The 16,298-nt window shown below is 43.1% G+C and overlaps 1 protein-coding gene and 1 pseudogene across 1 annotated transcript in view; one reads left to right on the top strand and one right to left on the bottom strand.

Moving 5' to 3' along the window:
- GLDC (glycine decarboxylase) overlaps nt 1-16,298 on the bottom strand; it is a 100,525-nt gene that overhangs the window by 27,634 nt on the left and 56,593 nt on the right. Inside the window, exons 16-18 of the mRNA XM_022573684.2 lie at nt 9,404-9,479; nt 3,415-3,540; nt 1,841-1,990 (exon numbers count right to left, since the gene is read on the bottom strand). Of these exons, the coding sequence (XP_022429392.2) occupies nt 1,841-1,990; nt 3,415-3,540; nt 9,404-9,479 (352 nt within the window). The remainder of the gene's footprint in view (nt 1-1,840; nt 1,991-3,414; nt 3,541-9,403; nt 9,480-16,298) is intronic.
- On the top strand, nt 11,881-14,205 carry LOC111174516 (DCN1-like protein 2 pseudogene; annotated as a pseudogene).

The raw sequence follows: 16,298 nt of genomic DNA, 5'->3' as shown, positions 1-16,298 counted from the left end.
GGAATCTTAAAAAAAACACACAAAAACATGGTTCTGATGAACCTAGGGGCAGGACAGGAATAAAGACGCAGACGTAGAGAATGGACTTGAGGACATGGGGAGGGGGAAGGGTAAGCTGGGACAAAGTGAGAGAGTAGTATTGACAAATATACACTTCCAAATGTAAAACAGATAGCTAGTGGGAAGCAGCTGCATAGCACAGGGAGGTCAGCTCGGTGCTCTGTGACCACCTAGAGGGGTGGGATAGGGAGGGTGGGAGGGAGACACAAGAGGTTGGGGGGGGATATGGGGATATATGTATATATATAGCTGATTCACTTTGTTATACAGCAGAAACTAACACTACATTGTAAAGCAATTATACTCCAATAAAGATGTTAAAAAAAAAAAAAATACTGCAACCAAAACCTGGCATCCCACAGGCAGCGTGGCTTGTGGTTTCTATGGAAACAGCAACTGACTTTTTAGCCTAATTTAGATTTTAAAATACAGATTTGAATATACAGTCAATTCCTAAGTATTCACCCCAAGAGGGAGAAGAGGAAGTACCCCTAGCGCAAGAAAGGATAGTACCTCCCTGCTATTGAAACAGGCAATTTCTAGCACCCCTGCTTTGGGTATCATGCACTTTACCAAAGGGCCCCTTAGGGCACGTGGCTATAAAGGGCTGAAAGGCTGTTGGAGAGAATACTGAGCCGAGGGAGAGAAAGGGAGGCTGACAGCTTTCCTGGACCATCCTGGTACTGGCCACAACATTCAATGAGTGTTCCTGCCACTTTGGCATTTGGACTAATTGTGAATGTGGTCAAAGATAAAGAATCCATTTATGCTATTGAAGCAATAGAATCCCTGGACTACTCAAAAGAAATCAGACAGGAGCAAAGAAAAGCAGAGAGTCTGAAATGGTTAAAAAAACTTTTTTTTTTAAAAAAAGGGACTTCCCTGGTGGCGCAGTGGTTAAGAATCCACCTGCCAATGCAGGGGATACGGGTTCCAGCCCTTGTCTGGGAAGATCCCACATGCCACAGAGCAACTAAGCCCGTGCGCTACAAATACTAAGCCTGCGCTCTAGAGCCCGCAAGCCACAACTACTGAAGCCCGTGCGCCTAGAGCCCGTGCTCCGCAACAAAGAGAAGCCACCGCAATGAGAAGCCCGTGCACAGCAACAAAGAGTAGCCCCTGCTCGCCGCAACTAGAGAAAGCCAGCGCGCAGCAACGAAGACCCAATGCAGCCCAAAATAAATAAATAAATTTATTTTTTAAAAAAAAGGAGAGGAGGAAGCTGAGAAGACTCTTAAAAAGATGATAAGTCCCTGTCCTCCAGTCTCCCTAACGCATTTCCTCAAAGGTACACATCACACAGACCACCACCACACCCCCGAAGCCCTGCCAAGAAGTCAGGATCAGCCCTTCGGGGACAGAGCTATTCAGCTGTTTCACACTGATGAAGCTGAAGCTAGTCCAAGGCCATGGAAGATCAACAGCCACCAGTGGCCAAAACTTGGGTCTAAATTCCCTCAGAAAGGGAGTCAGGTGACCTCATTGCCTTTAGCACCCCCAGAGGGATAACACCCTGTGACAAGCTAAGGACATTCAGCTCACTCCCTGCTTCCCTTCAACCTTTTTACCTCCTCCTCAGCATCGCCCATGACCTCCTTAGGGTCTGTAATCTCAGTGAAATTGTGGTACATACTTTCTTTGATTTGGCAATATAGAAAAAGTCAGTCTCTGTTCTGAATTCAGTGTCATGTTTTAAGACAAGTGGCAAGAAATCAAAGAAAATGAATTTTTTTTTTTTGTACTTAACCATTTTCTCAGGGAGCCCTCTCACACTGCCCACCTGAGCATTCATATTTGCTCCGTCCAGGTAGACCTGTCCTCCGTGTTGGTGGATCAGGTCACACACATCTCCGATGTTCTCTTCAAACACTCCATTGGTGGATGGGTACGTAATCATGATTGCTGCCAGGTTCTCCTTGTGTTTATCCACCTGAAAGATAAAAAAGGGCAGAGGGAGACAATGAGAGGGAATGTTTCTTTCTTAGCCAATCCCTCGCTTTTTATTTTAAAGGATTAAGAAAGACGAAGACTTGTTCTTTTCATTTCTGGAACTGTCTCAATGTAGGATGCCGCTAATAGAAGATCCACAGCCATTACCCCCTTTGTAAATCATTCCAAAGAAATAACAAGATCCCTTCAGGATAGGTCTCCATTGTCAAAACCAAAAAACTGTTCAGAAGATTTTTGGGTATTTTGGGCTCAACTCTCTAAAGTGGTTTTCCTTCGGTTCAAATCATCTCAATAATTACTTCAGATCTTTTCGGTTCCAGACAAGTTGATTCTCACAGTTAATCTCTCTCTGCTCATCTTGCCATATCCACCCTTATCCCCTTTCCCTCCCATTCTACTGAAATTAGAATTCCCACTAGGAGTGTTCTGCTCTGATTAAAAAAAAACTCCATCGTTTTTCCTTTTGACAGAAGGCAAGCATATATAAAAGGCATGTTCCTGTTTTTTTGACCAGCAAGTCAGTGAACAGGCTCATGTGGAAATGAAAAAAAAAAATTTTAAGGTCATATCCTATTTTGGAGAGACTTAATAATTATAACTACAGGCCCAAAATGTTTATCAGTAAAAACTTTATGGAGCTATGGAAGCAGGAGGGTGGGTACGAGAGGTGAGCAGCGTTGTGTGTTTTCATCTTCCCTTTGAGGTAGTTACATGAAGTTCTCAGTCTCCATACCTAATAACCCCGACAAAATCACATTGCTATTCAAGTGATTTCCTTCCCTCTTAAGATGCAGCCTCCAGTCCACCAGTGGAAAGCAGATACAGTTGCTAGGCAACCTCTTCCTGGAGGTTGGGAGGTTGGGAGTGGGGATTGGTGCTGGAAGAAGGAAGATGGAATATTGCCTGAAATTCAGCAGGTAACGGCTGGGCCCATCACAAGCATCTGCAAAATCTACATTTACATTTTAATTCCCAACACAAAGATTGAGAATACCAGTGACTGCCAGTGTGACTGTTAATGGGGGAAGGAGGGGAAGGTTGGGCAGAAGGAGGCAGGTAGATCCTGCAAGGAGTATCCTTACTACCACCGTGAATAATTCAGTTTCTTACACATGCACACATTAGATGAGGGGATTTCAGCGTAAAGGACTTTCTCCCTGTTAGAGAAGGAAGAGGTAAAATAGACTGTGGTCAGCTTTACTCTGGACCAGAAATGTGACTCTTGCTTTTATTTTTCTTATAGAGTCAGCTAGGTTGTCTGATTTTATGCCATTCCCCCTAGACTCATTCAGAGGAGGAACTGCAGTCTTTTAATTAGAATGCAAAAGAAGATAAACCATCCCTGATCCCCACAACTTCTTTCCAACCCAGACCTCCCCCATCTGTTAAGTGGAAGATGAGTACCATAGCCTTGAGGTGAGCTGCATCGATATTCCCGTATTTATCCACCTCCACGGGCTGAATCTTCATGCCTGCCATGTGTGCACTTGCAGGATTGGTTCCATGTGCGGATTTTGGAATGAGGCAAACCTTAGGAGTGGAATGAAAGGAAGGAAGGAGAGAAAAATCACCAGGCTATTCATAATGACAGAAAAGTCCTACAAAATACTTGGAGCACAAATTCAATAGGTGCCACATGCTCTATTTAAATTGACCAGTAGTGCCTTAAAGTTTACTACTATTTCATTAGTACCGTACTACAAAACAATGTCCAACAGGAGTTTACACTGAATCCCCAAATACTGTTCCCTAAAGACTTTCAGAATATTAATACTCTCCTCCCTTATCCCAGCAACACCAAAAACAGGCCTAGACTTATTCTAACCTTGTCTCAGCTATAATATATAGAAAGCACCTTACAAGAACATGAGATTGGAAGTTAAACTCTAGGACTCAAATGCACACATCACAGCTCCAGTGCTCTGCTTGGCTCTACTGAGACCAGAAGAAGTAATAGTCGACATATTCCAAGGCCTCCCAGTGCCAACACACCAATGACTACTTCATTATTGGATGCTTACTCTGTGCAATGAATTGTTAGTTGCCATGAGAATCATAACTAAGCACAAATGCCGATCAGCCCCTGCCCTGTGCTCACACACTGCATTCACTGACAAGGCTGGCATCCATATAAATAAATGTCTAGAAGGACTTCCCTGGAGGTCCAGTGGCTAAGACTCCGCGCTTCCAATGCAGGGGACGCGGGTTCGATCCCTGGTTGGGGAACAAAGATCCCACATGCCGGGCGGTGCGGTCAGATTAAAATATAAAAATAAATAAATAAATAAAAGGACCCTTTAAACAGGGACTACATCACCTCAACCTAGTCTCCTTGGCCAGTGGAAACATTTCCTCCTCCCTTATCTGAGGAAGCCGTTCCTCTCTTTCCAAAGCATCTTGTCGTTGTCAGTATAATTGGGGAAATAAAAATTCTTTTAAAAAAATGTCTAGAGCCCACAGGTACCAAAGGAACTCAGAATAACGGGGTGCCACTTCAAGTTGAAGAGATCAAGAGAAAGTATGTCAAGAGCTAGAACCTAAGCCAGAGCTTAAAGATGTGCTGAATTCTTATGGAAGGCGGATGGTAGGCACGCACAACATTAAAATTCCCAGATTTAGGGCTTCCCTGGTGGTGCAGTGGTTGAGAGTCCACCTGCCGATGCAGGGGCCACGGGTTTGTGCCCTGGTCCGGGAAGATCCCACATGCCGCGGAGCGGCTGGGCCCATGAGCCATGGCCACTGAGCCTGTGCATCCGGAGCCTGTGCTCCACAATGGGAGAGGCCACAACAGTGAGAGGCCCGCGTACCGCAAAAAAAAAAAAAAAAAAAATCCCCAGATTTAAATCATTTTCACTTCCTGCCCCCAAATCATGTGAACACAGGTGCTCTGTATGATATGATGGTGCCCCACTACAGGAAAGGGCCTCATGGAGTTCCCTCCAACAGAAAGCAACAAGAAGAAGCAATATTGACCCTGAAAACAATCCTGTTTTTCATTTTTTTAAATCCCAGAACCAATACTGGCACCCCTTGAAGAGAAATGGATGGGCATCATAAAAATGGGCTTATGAAGGGGAAATTTAGCTTACAGCCGTTTCCTCAAAAACAGCAAAGCCATCTACTTAAGCAAAATGCATGTGATCCAAAGAGAACTACAAACAGAGGCAAACATGAAATTACTTTGTTGTTCTTCTTCAGACAGAGAGTTAGTGCCTCTTTTGAATGGTTACTGGTCTCATGCTGATTATGCTGTGTTGTCCTCAAATCCTTTTTCTTGTTTAAATGTTTCCCTTTTGTATTAAATTCTTTAATTTCTCAGGACCAAAGCTGGAGTTATTTTTCCTTTCTCACAAGATATTTTTATTCTACCAAAGGATCTTTGGATAAAAGGATACCTTCTGGGCAGAACACTGATCAAGGAAGGGAAAGGTGAATATTTAAAAGTGAATATAAAATATTTGTTAAAGGCTGCAATGAAGAATTCATACCAGAGAAGTTACGAGGCGACAAAAACATCCAAGCTAAAAATGTCACTCATCTTGCGATACACTGAATAGCATCCAAATGTGTCCACATTCTAATCCCAGAGTCTACGAATGTGACTTTATTTGGCAAAAGGGATTTTGCTGGTGTGATTAAGTTAAGGATCTTGAGGTGAGAAATTGAGGATCTTGAGATGGGATCTTGAAATCTGCATTATAGGTTGGACCCTAAATGCCTTCACAAGTGTTCTCATCATGAGGAACCAGGGGAAGCTCTGACTACAGAGGAGGTAGAAGATGTGATAACTGAACAAGGGGTTGGAGTGATGGCAGGAAGGGGCCATGAGTCAAGGAATGTAGGAGGCCTCCAGAAACTAGGAAAGGCAAAGAAACAGATTCTCTCCTGGATCCTCCAGAAGGAACGAGCCCTGCCAACACACTGACTTTAGCCAAGTGAAACCAATTTCAGACTTCTAGCCTCCATAACTGTAAGAAAATAAACCTGTGTTGTTCTAAGCCACTAAATTTGTACTAATTTGTCACAGTAGCCATGGGAAACTAATACACATCCTGATATAAGGATTAGCGGAAAGAAAAGGTCTCAGTGGTTTTGTCAGGAATTTTTTGCTGTTAGATGTTTCTGATTTTCTATGTGGATCCTCACTTTAAAAATTGTGGCGTTGCAAAGGACTTGGAAATAACAGGATCCAGATTTGCTATTTTATCAACACTAACCCCCTTTGGTTAGTGTTTAGGTGGATGCTGTGTTTTTCTAACCCCCCAATGCACCTGGTACAGACCCAACATAGCTCATCCTCAAACTCTTGCTGGGGGCTTCCCTGGTGGTGCAGTGGTTAAGAATCCATCTGCCAATGCAGGGGACACGGGTTCAAGCCCTGCTCTGGTAAGATCCCACATGCCGTGGAGCAACTAAGCCCACGAGCAACAACTACTGAAGCCCGTGTGCCACAACTACTGAAGCCTGTGCACCTAGAGCCTGTGCTCCGCAACAAGCCACCGCAATGAGAAGCCACTCACTGCAACGAAAAGTAGCCCCCACTCGCGACAACCAGAGAAAGCCAGCACACAGCAACGGAAGACCCAACGCAGCCAAAAAACAAATGAATAAATAAATAAAATAAATCTATAAAAAAAAAAAAAAAAGACTTGCTGAATGAGTGACAGATTAAGGAGGAGGGCTACTTTGCAAGGGAAATCAATTTCTTACCACAGGTAAAATCGAAAAACAAAAGGCCACTCCTTTGCCTCAGGCAGCTGAGAAAAGAAAAATACATACAGGTTTTGGGGGTGTTTTTTGGCGGTGGGTTTTTTTTGTTTTTTGGGGAGTTTTTTGGTCAGCGTTTTCCCTTTGTATAGGAAATTCAGCCTCTGATCCACAAACCTGAGTTAGTATTTGACAGGCAAATTGAGTTAATAATCATAAAGTGTTTAGGACAGTGCCTGGCACAGGGTAATTTCTAGATAAGTGTTTGTTAAATAATTTGTATTCTCTCAAGTTAAACTGGTAAATCAAGAACTTGGCCACTGCATTTTAGGAACCTCTGAAATTTAACCTAAGAGTAAATGTGAAAATAACTTCCAAAACAGCTTGAAATAAGAGAATCATCAGGAACCCGGGAGATTCTGTAGCACATGACTTCCCCACATTCTTTTTTTTTCCAAAAGAAGGATATATTTTACTAGATTCCATTAGAGTCTGTTGTATGGAAACAGCTGTCTTAGACATCTCTGATGCTGAAAAGTCCTCCCTGATTATTTGAATAATAAGTCATTTTCTTTTTCTCTAACTAAAAAAGTCAGGTTTACTTAAAATCTTTAATCTAGAAAGGATGCCAACATTTCCAAACTTAAGAGTTCTGTATTTCTACAAGCTCAGTGACTGGGTAGCCTTCCCTGCCTCCCCTCACCCACCCCCCAAAATGCAGCATCCCACTCCTCTCTGTCCTTCAGTGGAATAACCTCTCCCAACATTTCAGTGATGGTAGTGTGAAGAGCGGTGCCAGAAGAAAAGTCACACACAAGGGGGCTGAGAGAGAAGGGAGGACTGGAAAAAACAAAGAAGGAAAAGGAGCTAAAAAGAATCCATGAGTCACAGAAGAACTCTGCCCAGGCCCAATCAAAACGTCTCTCATCCTTTTTCGTTGACCTTTCTGGTTTGGTCCCCAACTCCTAGACATTCACAGATAGCTCCGGGTGTCAGACTAAAGAGCAGGGAACCCAGGAGGGATGGGAAGTATCACAGAGTGGACAGACCCGGGGTTTAGCTGGCCTTTTCTCACTAGCTGCTCACTGGCCTTCCACAAGCACCACAGTGTAGATCTCGGCGGCCTCTCCATAAAGCAGGAGCGACATGAAGATGGTTACACAGGATGAATGGCTCCCTCCCCAGGAGTCCCAGACACCTCATGGTTAAAGAACATAACAATGGGAAGTTCCAGGGCCTACTGAGTACATGGAAGCCACGGAGGAAAAATAGAGAAAGCAACTTTAAATGTCAGTCATCTGGCATCCTCTCACTGGAGTCCCAGTGTTTCCTTTCTGACTCTATGACAGTGCTGAGGTTCTGAGGTCCAAAGAATAATTGTAATTCCAAACTAACCCTTCCTTAGAAAGTTAAAGAATTCAACACCCAAGCGAAAAAAAAAAAGTTGAAATATCAGGGACTGTATCTGTCTGATTTATCGCTTGATCTCTCTCTGGACTGGCACACACAGTACCTTGCATGTGGCCAGTCTTCAATAACTTATTCAAGTAATAAATGTCCTGTTTTCCGAAAGGTCTTTGAAAATCAATTCTATTCCCCAACCAGGACGAAGGCCTGGGAAAACACACCTGTGTAATCAGGATGGATAAACAAGGGAAGGTGGGAGAAAATTTTTTTTCTCCCCTTTTGTGAAAGGGAAGTGAAATAGTATTTAAATTCTTCACTGCAAAATCCAGGCAACTGGCCATAAACAATCTTCCAGCTTTAATAAAACCAGGAATGGACTAAGATTGGACTACCACCCACTGCACCCCACTTATGTGGGCAGCCAGACCACCCCAGCACCTTTTCCTCTAACTCTCCCGGGCTGGGCAGACGCTTCGACCTGCTCCTGGATCCTACCCACTGCTCCCTCTACCACCACCTCCACAGCTCATGCAGTTCAAGTTTAGCGTGGCCATCACCAAAATGAAGGTCCCAGGAACACAGACCTCCTTCAGCCACAATCTGAAGCCTGTGTTGTTAGGTCATCTGCTAAAGGCACTGCCTTTGGGGATTAGTGGAGGCCTGGCGAGCCCATTAGCACCTGCTGGCCGCACAAGGGCCCCCCAAAAGCAGTTTGGACCCTAGAGAGTAGACTCTCACCCAAAGCAAACAAAGAAGCAGAACCGTGAACTCTGCTCCATGTCCCATGTCTTCTTTTGTTGCTTAGAGCTGAGAATCACTTAATAGGGAATTTATTTATTCAATAAATATTTTCTGAGCATACATATGACAAGAACTGTGCTCAGGCACAGTAGGAGTTACAGAAGAATGAAAGCTCAGTCTCTGCCCTCTGTCCAGGGCTGAGCCAAGGAGGGAGGCTTGGAATGGCAACATTCCTGCCCCTTCCTCCCTTTGCTCCCTGCGGGGAGCAGGTCCACAGCCAACTGGCTGACTTTTACAGACTGGCTTTGAGAGAAAGCCTTTTATCTCCAAATGTTTTCCCTCAAAATGGTCCAGTGAAACGTCTTGGAGGCAAGGATCGTAATAGCCAGTTCACAGACATTTGTTTCTTGATTTTATGTTTCCCCAGCTTCTTCCAAGAAGACTTGGAGGGAGTGTCCCACAGAATGAAAGGGACCCTAAAGCTGAACCTGCTGCCCTCCCCCCACCCCCCGACGGTGAGCAAACGGTCCACACTCACTGTTCTGTGTCTCTCTCCTTTCCCGTCTAAGTAGGCTCGGATAGTGGCCAGCCCAGCGTATTCCCCCTGGGCTCCGCTGCAAAGACAGCAAGAAAAGGGTCAGAGCTTTATGCCTCTCTGCTTTCATTTACTCATTCAATATTCATCAGGCACAGGCTGTGTGTTCACCAACATTGACAGTAAAAGCTCACCTAGGACCCCTGCATGGGCCTAAAGTCTTGAACAACCAGAACAGTACCTGGTCTGTGCACTAAAGCTTACCCATGCACCTAAAAAAATTATTTTTATTATGGAAAATTCCAAAATTATAGAAAAGTAGAGAGAAGAATATAAGGAACCATCACATTATACCTATCACTCAGATTTAAAAATGATCAGATTATGGTCAATCTTGTTTCCACCTATATCCCTCAGTCTGAACTAGATTATTTTGAAGCAGAATTCAAGCATCATATCATTTCATCAATTCAATCTTCAATATGTATCTTTCAAAGATAAGAATTATTTTTGGGCTTCCCTAGTGGCGCAGTGGTTGAGAGTCTGCCTGCCGATGCAGGGGACACAGGTTCGTGCCCCGGTCCAGGAAGATCCCACATGCCGCAGAGCGGCTGGGCCCGTGAGCCATGGCCACTGAGCCTCCACGTCCGGAGCCTGTGCTCCGCAACGGGAGAGGCCACAGCAGTGAGAGGCCTGCGTACTGCAAAAAAAAAAAAAAAAAAAAACAAAACACAAAGATAAGAATTATTTTTAAAAGATAACTGTAGGGACTTCCCTGGTGGTCCAGTGGTTAAGACTCCACGTTTCCACTGCACTGGGCACGAGTTTGATCCTGGTTGGGGAACTAAGATCCCACATGCCGCATGGCGCGGTGTGCATGCATGCATGCATAAATAAATGAATGAATAAATAAATACAAAAGATAACTAATGATTACATCTAAAACAATGAACAATAATTTCTTAACATCACCAAATGTTCAGTCAATGATCAGATTACCCCAAAGGAACTGTACACTTGGAGTGTGGCACCAGTCCTGACAGCCTCAGGGTTGGCTTTCCCAAGCCCTAATGCTCATGGCTGCTAGAGGCTGGCCATCCCCATCTCAGCAGTCCTTGAAGACACTACTTTTAGAGAACACTTAATGACTAACATTCCAGGGAGGGATGCTGAGTCAGTCATAAACTGTTACTTAATGTGCTCAGAACTCTCTGCAGGAAGGAAAGGAAGTGAGTAATAGGTTTTTTTAATCCCATTCAAAATGCATATTTCCTCCATTTCACAAAATTACACCATCTTTTGACTCTGTGGAAGGCGCAGTGGTTTTGGCATTCATTGCTTCTGGTCACTCCGTAATATTGAGATCATACTCTAAAAAAGCACAAGGCTTAAGAATAAATTAGATAAACTGTTTAATTTCTAAACTAAAAGCTAAAATTTTGAGCATTGGAAAACATTTTTTGAGAGAACACTGGGATGGAACCAGTTGAATTTGAAATATCTGCAAACTAGCATAGGGGCATTGATGGTTTGGTGTCAGGAGACGGCCGAATTGACGATTTAGGGCTCAGCATGAGAAAAGGACAGAGAACAGGGAAACATCTGGGTGTGCAGGGAGTAGAGCCTGGCTGGAGGAAAGGAAGGAAAGTGGTGATTTCCACAGTGTGGGTGTCACAGAGCAACAGAAGAGACTAGATGAGTTAGGGAATAATAATAATAAGCATAAACTGCTCCATTAATTAAGCACTTCCTCTTTACCAGGCTGTGCACAGAGTAAACACAGGTAAATGGGAAACATTGTTGTCACCACCAAGCATTTTACATCATCTTAATCCTCCTAATACCCCCACAAGGTAGGTACCATTGTCCTCATTTTGCACATGAAGAAACTGAGTCAGAATATTACATGCCCAACCGGCCAACAGTGACAGCCGGAGACATTGATACAAGTTGGCCCGTCTTAAGGGGCCTCGTGCTTCACTTGTAAGCAGTGAGGCTCCTCTGAGCACTCTGTGCTTCCCAAAGGACTGAGAATCATGGGAGCAAACGCTGGCTTTCCTTCACAGAACCCTTGTCTGACTGACAGAACTAGGAGGTTTAGCTCCATGTAAAAGGCCTGTCCCCATAAGACCCGGGGCACCCATTTCCTCATCACCCACACTGAGTGAGCTTTGCCTCTCTCCTCTCTCTTCCAGGGAGGGAGGCAAATACTCGGCTTCTGTTTTCCTGGCTTCTGAAAAACAAGTTCTAGCTCATTTGATGTTCTTTCTTTTGAGAACAGGAAAATGAATATGCCACGTTTTAGCAAACCACTTACACCACTATTTACTTAGCCTCTCTGTGTTCTCATCTCTGAAATGTGCATAATAATTGCACCCAACTCGAAGGGCAGATATGATAAGACATGAGATGATCCACGGTAAAGGGCTTTTCACAGTGCCTGGCACTAGGTAAACACTCATTAAGTGCTGGCAACTGTCATGACTATCATCGACGTCGTCATCATCACCATCTTCAGGCAGCAACCCTCATCACCCTGTGACACAGGGTGGGCTGAGGAGGGGCTACCACAGCACTTGAATGAGCACTGCCACAACCCTCAACCTCTATCGCCCTCTCCCTTCCCTCCAACAAGCCAAGTCCACCATTCTTCAACTGTCCCAACTCAAGTTCTGCCTCTTCCATAAAGCCATCCCCAGAGTCACAAATCCAGTTCCTCACCATGGCCTACAAATCCCCCACATGATCTGTGACTTCCACCCACCTCTACACCCATGTCTTCTGCCATCCTCTCCTTGTTCACTATCCTCCAGCCACCCAAGCCTTCTTCCTTCCCTGAAACAGATCAAGCCAATGTCTGCCTTGGGGCTTTTCACTAAATGTTCCTTCTGCTTGGAAAGCTCCTCCTCTAGTTCTTCAAATATCTATCTTCTTCTCAGTATTTAGGTCTCAGCTCAAGTGTCACCTCCTCAGAGAGGCCTTCCCTGAAGGCAGAAATCTTATCTGTCTTTATCAACATTGTATTCTCTATGCCAAGAACACTGACATAGGGGGTGTTCAATAAATACTGATTGACTGACTGACTGAATTATTCTTTACCTCCTCCAAACTCACGTAGTATTTTACTCTACTCGTTCTTCTGATAATACCATCCTATTCATACACTGTACACTGAAATTATAGATCTCACATGTACTTCGTGTGCCAATTTTATCTCAATTAGGGTATAGGCTTTGAGAATAGGATCTTAGGTATTAGAGTTCTATACATTCACAGGGAATATATAGAATAGTACTATGCATGGAGTAACTCTGCAATAAATGTTTAGTCAATTTGTTCAAAATTGAGTTCTTCTCCAGTCCAGACAATCAACATTAATGTCATCCTTTCTCCCATGGAAAGGGACTTCAGCATATGGATTTTGTATTTCTCTCTGTGTTTTTCTCATGACTTCTACTCATCTTGTTTTGTTGGAAGACCAACCAAGGTGTTTAGACAAGGAGTGAAAGAAGAGACTGGAGCTAGAAGCCAGTAATCCAGGAGAAAGGCAACATGCTAAAGACTTGATCAGGAATGCTGGGTGTTTTCTGCCTTAGATACTCTTAAAAATCAGCCATGTTTCAACTCAAAAAAGTACAAAAGATATGTTCTAAATGCCACACAAGTCTTATTCCTGGGGTACTATGGAAATAAGGGGAATTATTAGTGCCACCTCTTGGTGGAAAAGTATTATGAAAAGTAACTGCTTATATGCATAACCCAGACTGAGAACCCATCAGAAAAGTACTACCTGCGGAGGGGCAGCTAGGATAGTGGTCTGCTGACATCTATTTAAAATGAAGTGGCTAGTGGCCTGGACCTGCAGAGCCAGCCACAGTGATGCTGTGGAGCCTCTGAGGGGAGCCTCAGACCCATTTAGAAGTGCCAGGTAGGCGTAAGTTTAAACTGTCTGAGAAAAACAAGGCCCCCAGTCATGGCATTTACTCAGGCTGGTGAAAAAACTGCGACATATTGTACTGTTTAACACTGAATGAGTGAGAACTAGCAACTTCTTCCAAAACCCAGACTCATTCTACAAAGGATCCACGAGAAATCCAGTAGACGAGACGAAGCTAGAACAACTGTATAGCAAGTACAAAGGTCCGCGAGGTGAAAATAAATTGGAGTTGATGGGATTCAACAGTTTTGTAATGATTTAAACCTAGACCCTATTAGTGTCAGTGCATCATCGAAAGTGTGGGATTTCAGGGCAGCTAATCAATGTGAATTTGGCAAAAAAATTAATTAAAGGGGCGGTGGAATTTGAAGATGGCATGACAGAGCTAGAGTGATAGTTCAGCTCTTTTGCTAAGATTAGCGCAAGAAGGACAAAATAAACTTCAAAGATTTTTATCATTTTACCTTTACCTTTGCTAAGAGCACTGGGCAAAGGTTAAGATTAAGAAATATTACAATTTAGTTCTATCTGGAAAGGTTAAACTTTGAGATCTTTGGAACAAATTTTTATTGGACTATCACACAAAATAAATCCCAAGGGACACTTGGAAACTTCCACTAGATTTTAGAAATATAACTGCAGATATGTCTACCTATGATGAAGCAGGAACATGGATGGCCTGCTCCTCCAGATGATTTTGCAGAATGATAGGCAAGGCCAATAGTCACAGGTGGAAAGCACAGCACTTTTTAAGCATACAATTTAAGCATAAGATTATAAGTGAATTGTATCCTATAAAGAAGGCATTTTGGTCAGTTACTGAGTACCTTTGTCACTGATTGCAGAAGTCATCCTCAACCAGTCATGAAATAACCTCTTTGTTCCACCTAAAGAATACAGTGGCTGACTTTATATACACCGTAAGAAATGCCTCAGAAGCTGGCTGCTTGGGAATATTTGAAGATGGATTACTGTAGCTGCTGTTTTTAAGAGAAAGATTTCTGCACAGTATATATACTTACAAAAAAGTAACAGAGAACCCATTTGCGTGACTGCAGAATACGCTACAATTCATGACTTAGTGTGAACCCCAGCAGTCACCAAAAGTCCTGTTGAATTATACTATAAATTGAACTGAGAAAACAGTAGGATGTTTTATTTATACAAGTCAAAAGGTGTTAAAAATGTGCCCTAGGGAATTCCCTAGTGGCACAGTGGTTGAGAATCCGCCGGCTTGGGCTTCCCTGGTGGCGCAGTGGTTGAGAGTCCGCCTGCCGATGCAGGGGACACGGGTTCATGCCCCGGTCCAGGAAGATTCTACATGCCGCGGAGCGGCTGGGTCCGTGAGCCATGGCCGCTGAGCCTGCGCGTCCGGAGCCTGTGCTCCGCAACGGGAGAGGCCACAACAGTGAGAGGCCCGTGTACCGCAAAAAAAAAAAAAAAAAAAAAAAAAGAAAGAAGAAAAAAGAATCTGCCTGCCAATGCAGGGGACACAGGTTCGAGCCCCGGTCCGGGAAGATCCCACATGCCGTGGAGCAACTAAGCTCAGGCACCACAACTACTGAGCCTGCGCTCTAGAGCCCGTGAGCCACAACTACAGAGCCCGGAGTTTGCAACTACTGAAACCCGCACGCCTAGAGCCCATGCTCCACAACAAGAGAAGCCACCACAATGAGAAGCCTGAGCACCACAACGAAGAGCAGTCCCCGCTCGCCACATCTAGAGAGAGCCCGAGCACAGCAACGAAGACCCAACATAGCCAAAAATAAATTAATTAATTAATTAGTTAAAAAAAAAAATAGTGCCCTAAAGAAAATGATGTTATGGATCATAACATTTAAAATTTTGGGTGCTGATAATTTAAGATTTATACAATTTTTTTGAACTATCAAGTATCTAGATTTACCAAATCTATTCTTGTTTTAATTTTCTCTAGATATTCTTCTGAAAATCATTCAGTAGTTTTTAACACACCATTGTAGTTCACACACTAATGGCCACATTTAGTGTGCAGTTTCAGAGAAGTTTTCTTTTAAGCTGTCTACAAGTCAGTGGGCCTATTTTATTTCTAATAATATCTGAACTTCTTAAGAAGTTTCCTATGTTTTTAAAATTATTACATTTAAAAAGACATTTTTCATGAAAAGGTTTTTTTGAGTGATAAACTGTAAATTTAAATACGAAGTGAGTTGTTTCCCTTCAACCACCTATAATATCTAATATCTAGCCTGTTGTAAAAACTGTAACTTTAAAAAAAAAAATTATTTATTTATTTATTTATTTTGGTTGCACTGGGTCTCAGTTGCAGCAGGCAGGCTCCTTAGTTGTGGCTCGTGGGCTCCTTAGTTGCACCCCACCAGATCCTTAGTTGCACCTCACCGGCTCCTTAGTTGCGGCATGTGAACTCTTGGTTGCGGCATGTATGTGGGATCTAGTACCCTGACCAGGGTTCAAACCTGGGTCCCCTGCATTGGGAACGTGGAGTCTTGACCACTGCACCACCAGGGAAGTCCCAAAACTATAATGTTTAGGAGCTAAAATATGCATCATTATTGAATAAAACCAAGATTTTTGTAGACATAAGATTATTCTAAAATTTATACATAAAGGCAAAGTAACTGAAATAGCTTCATTTTGAAAAAGAAAAAAGTAAGAAGAGTGAGTCTGATGCCAAGACTCATTATATAGTTACTGTAATAAATAGTGTATTATTAGTGGAAGGATATACTTGTAGATCAATAGAATAGAATATAGAAACAGAAATAAATTCACATATATAAACCCAACTGATTTTTGACAAAATTGCAAAAGTAATTCAATAGAGGAAAGACAGCCTTTTCAACAAATAATGCTGGAACAATTAGACTTCCATAGGTCAACCTAAGTCTCATATATTATACAAAAACTATCTCAAAATAGATCATGGACTTAAATGTAAAACATAAAATGACAAAACTTTTA

The sequence above is a fragment of the Delphinapterus leucas genome, chromosome 6 (assembly GCF_059928025.1).
Source record: "Delphinapterus leucas isolate spDelLeu-1000000601 "Yukka" chromosome 6, BTC_Dleu_Yukka2, whole genome shotgun sequence".
Lineage (NCBI taxonomy): Eukaryota > Metazoa > Chordata > Mammalia > Artiodactyla > Monodontidae > Delphinapterus > Delphinapterus leucas.
Note: the sequence above shows the minus strand (reverse complement) of the source record. Positions and strands in the feature narration are given on the sequence as shown.